This window comes from Mesitornis unicolor, unplaced genomic scaffold (genome assembly GCF_000695765.1).
Source record: "Mesitornis unicolor isolate BGI_N332 unplaced genomic scaffold, ASM69576v1 scaffold16647, whole genome shotgun sequence".
Classification (NCBI taxonomy): domain Eukaryota; kingdom Metazoa; phylum Chordata; class Aves; order Mesitornithiformes; family Mesitornithidae; genus Mesitornis; species Mesitornis unicolor.
The window spans coordinates 10,107-17,657 of NW_010197224.1; the positions used below are offsets into that span (position 1 = coordinate 10,107).

Sequence of the window (7,551 nt, forward strand, 5' to 3'; positions counted from 1 at the left end):
ACAGCACACTTATTCATTGCTCACAAGTGCCAGGAATTCATTAGCATCACAGCCAGCTTGAAGGCGAGGAGCGTGTTCGTGCAAGGAGGGAAGAGGGATGCTCTCTTACTCCTACTCAGCAAGACAAAGTGTCCAAACCCTCTCTGGTGATGTCGTTCTCTCCTGAGACTTCTCCATCGACTGTTAATAAAAGCCCAGCTCTGGGCAAAGCAGGTCACAGCTCAAAACTTTCTTCCTGTGGATCAAAGAAGAGCCTTTGCCATAGCCACATTCTGACCAGTTTTGCACTGACCATCCAGCTGCTGTCGCGACACCCAGCTTCCCTGCACAGCCTCTGGCCAACATACCCCCGCCTTCCCAATCACCTCCTTCAGCCGCCAGCCTTGTTAGACACAAAAAGAAGGAATTCAGCTTCTTTGCCCAGTAATGGAACAAGGATATTTTTCCCTGCGCAGCAGCAGCCTGTAGAGCAGGATGGGCCAGGCGGTCTCTGAGACCAGTCACTGGCAGAGAGCATGGGTTTCCTTGGGAGAGTGGCAATCCAGCAGTGTGCTTCCTGGAAAGGAAATGCTGCATGGGGTTGCAGAGTTCAGAGGAAGTGTAGCGATGCAGTGAGCAAATGGATGCTTCAATGGCTGTGCCACTAGCTGGTGACTTGGGAGGCCTGAACTCAATGCACCACGAGCCCCTGGCCCCACCGGGGCCTTTGGCTGCTCAATTCCTGGAACTGGCCATGCCAGAGGAGCCCGGCCTGCTACAGAGAGGCTGCTCTGCCAAGAGACAGCGTCCCTCAGGGTGGTTCATGCTGAGCAAGCAAACCCTTGCAACTGTCTTCGAAAGTGTGTGGGATCGTAGCATTTCCCTAAACAGTTCTTGCTTTTGGCCATATTTGCCCCTGTGTTGGCTCCATGAGCAGCAGGGCTGGGACAAAAAGCCAGCAATGACCACATAAATCTGCAGTGTGCTCTGAGCATGTGATCCTCTGCACGTGCGCTTTCTGTGCTGCAGTAAGGCTGCAAACCCAAAGCTGCACCTCAAGTGCCCTTGCTGATGCCCTGCTGCTGAGGTTTGCTCACTGCTTCTGCATGAGGCAGGAGAAATGCAACGAAAACACCAATATGCAATGGAAACCAGTAAGTGGGAACTGGGAATTGCTGCTTTCCACAGGAGTGGGTTACTGTGGTTGGGTTCACACCTATTTCTGTATCTGCACTTCACAGTACATGCAAGAACCTAGCTTCTCAGAAGATGTATACTCCAGTCCATGGATGGAGAGCCCATTGGCATATGGCCCTGGTTAACCCCACTGGCTCTGGTGACATAAGCAGATCAGAAAGCAAATGGCTCCTGCTTTGTCACTCCCTGCTCCTGCACTGTCACCTTCAGAGCCACTGGCATGCGGTACCCTGAGGGCACTCCTGAAACACTGCTGTCTCAGGGGCTGCTTGCACATCTTCCACCTACCGAGGCCCATACTAAGGATTGAAGTAGTCCCACACAGCACAGACCAGGGGAGAAACAAGCGGATGCAAAGCAGCTTCTCTTTGATGCCATCTGAATGGGCCATTGCCCAAGTTGGATGCTGGCAGGGGGAGAACAGCAAGGAAACAACCTTCAACGTGGCATAATGCTCCTGTCTCCCCATAGTCCTGTCCCACAGCTTCTAGTGCCAGCTATGGTGAGAGGGTGCTAGAGGGGAGGAGGCAGGGAGTCGGGACCCCTACGTGACAGTCTCATATCCCCTGGGATGCAGCCAAGCTCATACCACAGTGTGGAGTGAGAATTAGGTCTCAGGTTTAGCTTCTAGGTCCATGGATTATTAATCTGTGTGCCAGGGTTGATATTCCCCTTACAGACCAGTGGTGAGGCACTAATGCGTGATTTAAAGTCCTAAAGAGCTTTGCCTTATAGAAAATACCAGTCTTCCCAAAACCAGCCCAAATGTTCTACAATCCCAAGCCTTTCTTCTCAGATGGGACTGGTGCTTCATCGTACACACGGGAGCCAATCTGCACAAACAGCATTTACGTGATACCTGCTGAGGTACCCGTCCTCTCTCCGGGACCCGCGTCAATGGTGTCGGGGGTGGTGGGAGGGGGCGCGTGGGTTGTGGGGACGTGGGTGGCTTCCTGGGAATTTCCCCACTGGGCTGGGGTGATGGAGGCTGCCCGGGGCTGGACCGACCTCCTGCCTGCGAAGGGCTGGCACGGCACACCGTACCCCTGGAATTTCTGGGGCTCCCGGCAGCACCACCTCCGCACTGCCCTCCTTTGAGGGTCCAGGTTTCGCAGCCAGAGCCGGGGCTTTTCTTCCTTTCCATCACTGCTGTTTGTCTCAGAGAAAACCCATCTCGCTGTTTTTCAACTGCCTGAAGGTATTTTTCGGGGGTTTTTCAGGCTATTTTGAAGCTCATTTTTCCCAGATGTGCTTTTTTTTCTTCTTCTCTTTTTTTTTTTCTAAATTTTTTCTTCTTCTGTAACTTTTCTTCTTTGCCTTAAAGTTTCCGGCCACGTGACTTTCAGCTTACATCCCCGAGGTTCTGAGAAACCACAGGAGGCCGAGACCTAAAGGAAAGGTGCAGAGGCTCTGAGAGGAGAGGCAGAGAAAGTGGCAGAGTGTGGGGCAGGAGGACAGCGTGTGCCTCTGGGACAGGCAAGAGCTGGGAAGCCAAGGGCTATCACAGCGGGGACAGAGAAGGCCAGGGGAGAGGGAAGGGAAGCGAGAAGAAGGCAGGCACACCAAGAGCACGAAGGAAGCTGAAGAGGCCCTGGGAGCCAGAGACGGGAGCCATGCCCCACAGCTCCGACAGCAGCGACTCCAGCAGCTTCAGCCAGTCTCCCCCTCCCGGCAAGCAGGTAAAGCGGGGACCCTTCCCCACTCTCCCCATCTGGAGAGTCCTTTGGAGTGGGCCATGGGTGGGCAGGAGGAGGGGTGGCACCCACCGCTGGCGTTTTCACAGCGCAGTGTGGCAGGGCTTTCTAGGAACGGCTGTGGGGAGAGGGATGTGGGGCTGAGCAGAGAGCCCCAGCAGGAACCCTGGCTGCTGAGCTGGGTATGGGTGGAGAGAGGAGGTCTGGATACCTGGAACTATGTCAGGGGCACCTGGGGGGCTGGGACCCCTGGGCACAGTGGGCTCTGTGGTGCACACTGGGCAGGGAGGAAACTTTGGTGTGTGAGTTGGTGCTCTGGTGAGGAGGCTGAGCGTGCACCTCCTCGCCATGGACCGGGATGGCTCAGGGACAGCCTGGCTGCTTCCCGCTGCCGTGGACAGCACTCGGGGACACAGAAAAGCCCTGACACTTTGTGTCTGCTTTCTTTTCTGTTCAGCCTCAGAGGCTTTTTGTCTCAGTAATGCTTGACAGAGGAATTTTGTTTTGTTGGACAGGGCAGCTGAATGGTAGGTCTTTTACCGGCAGATACTGACACAAGGCTGAGGTATTACCACTACCTTTTCTGGTTAAGCCTTACTGTATCTGTCATTTGCCATTTCTCTAGTGCTGGCAACACCAGCAAATACCTGAGACTTTGCTCAGAAATCTTGGGGATGATCAGGGCAGATGATTTTGGGTTTGCAACGAGGGATGGGGAGACATCCTGGTAGAGAAAGAGGTAAAGCACAGGGGTTGCCAAAGGATAGGGACTGGATTTGGTGCAGGACATGGGAGCTGCTGTATCTGAGATGTTTCTAGGGTATTGAAGGTGAGGATAAAACGGTTAAGTTCAAAGAAAAGAATAGATCTTGGGCGGGGTGGAAGGGGGAGAGGATGTGGACAGACCGATGGGCTGGGAAGATAACGTCTGTGGCTGAGTTTTGTAGTCCTGTGGAGAAGCGGTGGTGTGAATGTTAGAGAGTCCACAGAAGAGGCAGTGCAATATGAAAATAGAAGATGAAAGAGTCTGTGTGACCGTTTCAACTGTCAGAAGGCAGCAGCAGGACCTGATCTCAGCAGAGAACGGCTGCTGCATGATGCTTGTGACCTGGAGCCTGGGGACCTGTGCTGTCTCCTGCCCAAGGGGTTCAAGAAAAAAGCAAGCACAGAGATAGGATTGCTGGAGCAAATGAGATCTGGGGAGAAACCAAGCACTCTGACAAAGCAGGGGCCACATTGTGCTGTAAGGGTCTGCAACAAATAAAGCCTGAGGCAGAAGAGTGATGGAGAGGGAGTGAGACCTATGGGGATAAAAGGAGGAAAGCACAGGCTGAATCTCTGAAAAGATGGTCCAGCCATGGAGCTGGGATGTCTGCAGTGCCGCATCCCCGCAGAGAGACAGGGAAAGGAAAAGGTTTCTGTACATTGCCTCTGTCCTGTAGAGAGGTCCTTACTCTGGTCCCTCAAGCCATATCTCAGGCCTGTGTCTTGGTGAAGGGAGTGTGGTCGTTTCTCAGCTGTGCCTGAATGCCCAAGGATGTCAGACTTTCCCCTTCTGGTGATGGGGATGCCAAAAGCATCACACACCCCTGGGGTATGGCTTTATCCTGGTGCTGAGAGTGTGTATCTCACATCCTGTGCTTCAATGATGCTATCATCTGCTGTGTCCCCTTCCCACTACTGCCCTACAGGAGCAGGGTGAGGGAGGGGATGGCCCATTCATTTCCATGCCGTGTTTCCCTAGGACTCTTCTGATGACATGAGGAAAGTCCAGAGGAGGGAGAAGAATCGCATCGCTGCCCAGAAGAGCCGCCTAAGGCAGACACAGAAAGCAGACACGCTGCATCTGGTGAGCACTCCCACCCTTCCCTGTCCCTGTCCCTGGGGGCTCACACAGGGGACAACGTGCTTTTCGCCTGGGGACTTGGAGCTGAGAGGCTCAGTTGAGGCAGGACAGGAAAAGTGAGGCCAGGGCAGGATGTAGGAGTCAGCGCTTGCAGCAAGAGCGCACAGCCCAGGACGACTGCCACTGAAGCATTTCGTTTTGCAGAAGTTTTGAATCCATCTCTATCTCTCGGTCTGACATTAACCCATTTCCTTTCCTAACCTCTTCTGATCAGCTCAGTCAGAAGCTCTTTGAAAGCACACACTCACCTGGGCTGGCTCTCTTTGGCTTTGTGCTTCATGCCATCCCTTATGCAGTGGTGCAGCAGCGTACAAGGATGCTTTTCTGAGACAGTACCGCTTTGTATTCATTGGTATGGATGATGGTGCAACGTGGAGGCAAATGGGCCATCTCCTCTGGTCTGCTCCCTGAGACACTCTTCAGTGTAGATGAATAAATCGTAACCTTTTTCTAATATTTTTTAATGTGTCCATGGTAGTGCTTGTATCCCTTTCTACATCTGAACACTTTACAGTACCTGGCGGCTTTTCCTGTCATTTAGCATGGATTTTCCCTCCTTTGGTTTCACCCTGCTGTCCCACTCTCCTCCTGTGACACCGTGGGCACCATTGTGGCTCCTCCCAGTGTGAAGAATTAGTCTCTCCTTTTCAGGAGGGATGGTCACTTCTGGCTGTGTGTGTGTGGACAGGAGTGTGTGGTCAGTGTTGGAGCACAGGAGCTGGGCTTCTTTGCATTTGACACGTTGGTAAGTGCAGTCCTGTGTGTTTCGGGCCACTGGCGGGCAGGATGCAGAACATGCAGCCTGCACTGGGCAGAGACCATCTTTATCCCTGTACTGGGCTTGGCTGCCCTTTGAAAAGCAGTAGTCGGGCTCATGTTCAAAAAACATCCTTTGACTTAGTGGTCTTCATATTCCCCCAGAACCCCATTTTTGAGAAGAATTTTTGAGAAGCCAGTCCTGAACCTTCCTTCTTACATAGTGCCCTCAGTCCGTGGTTGGAGCTGGGTTTAAGACAGAGATTTCACTCTTTCCTCAGTAGCTGATGATCATTCTAGAGCTGACATGGCTCTAGGCTGATTGCATTACATCTGTCAGCAGCAATGGCACTGGGCAACTGTGCCTGAGAGGTGAAGAAACACCCTTTCCTTGGGGTTGGTGCTCTTCTCTCCAAGGCAATGCTAGAGGTGGATGTGGGCTCTGATCCTCCTCCAGGAAAATCCTGCCTAGCTGTAAACCAAGAACTATTGGGCTGCTCTTCTTAGAGCAGGTGACAAACCACTTGCTTACGAGATTACTACTGCTCAGGTTGCACTGACAGCATATGCTCCCTGCCTTCCCATGGAGATGGGAGCAAAAAGGCTAAGTCCAGTTTGGTTCAGACAGAGACGATCCTGGCTGGCAGCTGGAGAAATGCAGAGAGGCAAGAAGAGGACGGGTGGTGAAGTTTTGCTAATGTTTTTCCAATTCCTGGCAAACAGTGATTCCGTGCTGCTCCTGCATTCATTCCCTGAGTGCTCTTTGCCTTTGGCCAGCTCTGCATCAGGAACTTTGCTTCTCTAACGTGGTTCTGCCCAGAAAAGCATGGCTTAGCTTGAGCTATGGTGGTATGAAAGGAGCCAGCAGCTCCACCTGCCCTATGGCTTCATAGCTTGTGTTTTGAGGGGAATGAGTCACGGGGAAGCTGGGGCTCCCAGCCCCTGGGTGATTCCCGTCAGCTCCTGAGTTCGACGTCAGTTATGATTTCCAAAGCATTTAGTCACGTCTGAGAGATGCTCGTTTGCTGCGTGAGCTCCTCCTGTGACAGCTGCTGTAACTGCTGGGTACCTTTCAGCCTGTGTGCAGAGAGCGGGCACAGTCAGCAGTCAGTGTGGCAGCAGAGGCGTGAGCAGAGAGGTGACAGCTTCGATTTGCCAAGGTGGTGGTGCAGCTTTCCAGGGCCTCAGAGTGCTGGGTCCCACTTGAGCTGTCTCGGATGAGTTTGCAGAACCTGGTGCTTCATCTTCCCTCCCTCCTCTGGTCCTGCCCAGGCTGCTGGCTCCACGGTCGGTTGGTGCCCGGGATGCTCCAGCCTGGAGCTGGCAGCAGTGGAGGCAGCAAAGGCTTTGATGCTCGAGAGATCATTGAGACAAGGCTGAGCAGCACTGTTAACCCCTTTGTTGTTATTCTCATTAATAACAGTATTAATTCAGTTCTTCTGAGGCCTCGGTTTCTCTTTTCTTCTGACTCAAGTGTCTCCCCCTCCTCCCCACCGTGCCGCTGGTTTCCCCGGCTGCTAGCAGGAAGCAGTGAGTCTTTTCTTTCCAGGGCAATGACAGGTTTCCTGTGGCAGGTGGTTTTCTGGTTAAAGACGGCGGTTATTCAGCGCGCCCTCCCCCTCGGCCGGGCGGCCCGGGAAGCGGCCGGGCGTCGTGCGTGTGTGTGAGAGGGAGCGAGAAGGCGGGGGCGGGACCCCGCCACAGTCACTTCTCGTAGGCCGGGGCCGGGGAGAGCGGCTGGGGCCGCCGGCATCGCACCCGCGCCCGGCCCGGCCCGCTGAGGGAGTGGGGTTTGCCCAGGCGAGCGGCTCTGTGCCGAATTTACCGGAAACGTCTCGTTCTGGAAATTCTGCGGGGCAGAGACGCGCGGGACCGCGACCTCCGTGTCCCCAGCTCGTCCCTGCGGCTCCCGCGCTGAGGAAACCCCTGCGGTTTTTGTCTCCTCAGGAGAGCGAAGACCTGGAGAGGCAGAATGCTGCCCTGCGCCGGGAGATCAAGCAGCTGACAGAGGCGATGAAG

At 54.0% G+C, this 7,551-nt stretch overlaps 1 protein-coding gene across 1 annotated transcript in view; it reads left to right on the top strand.

The window, feature by feature from the left end:
- Positions 1-2,789: 2,789 nt before the first annotated feature.
- The window catches only part of BATF (basic leucine zipper transcription factor, ATF-like), a 4,896-nt gene continuing 134 nt past the window's right edge, over positions 2,790-7,551 (top strand). The window contains exons 1-3 of the mRNA XM_010188737.1: positions 2,790-2,855; positions 4,615-4,719; positions 7,480-7,549. Of these exons, the coding sequence (XP_010187039.1) occupies positions 2,790-2,855; positions 4,615-4,719; positions 7,480-7,549 (241 nt within the window). The remainder of the gene's footprint in view (positions 2,856-4,614; positions 4,720-7,479; positions 7,550-7,551) is intronic.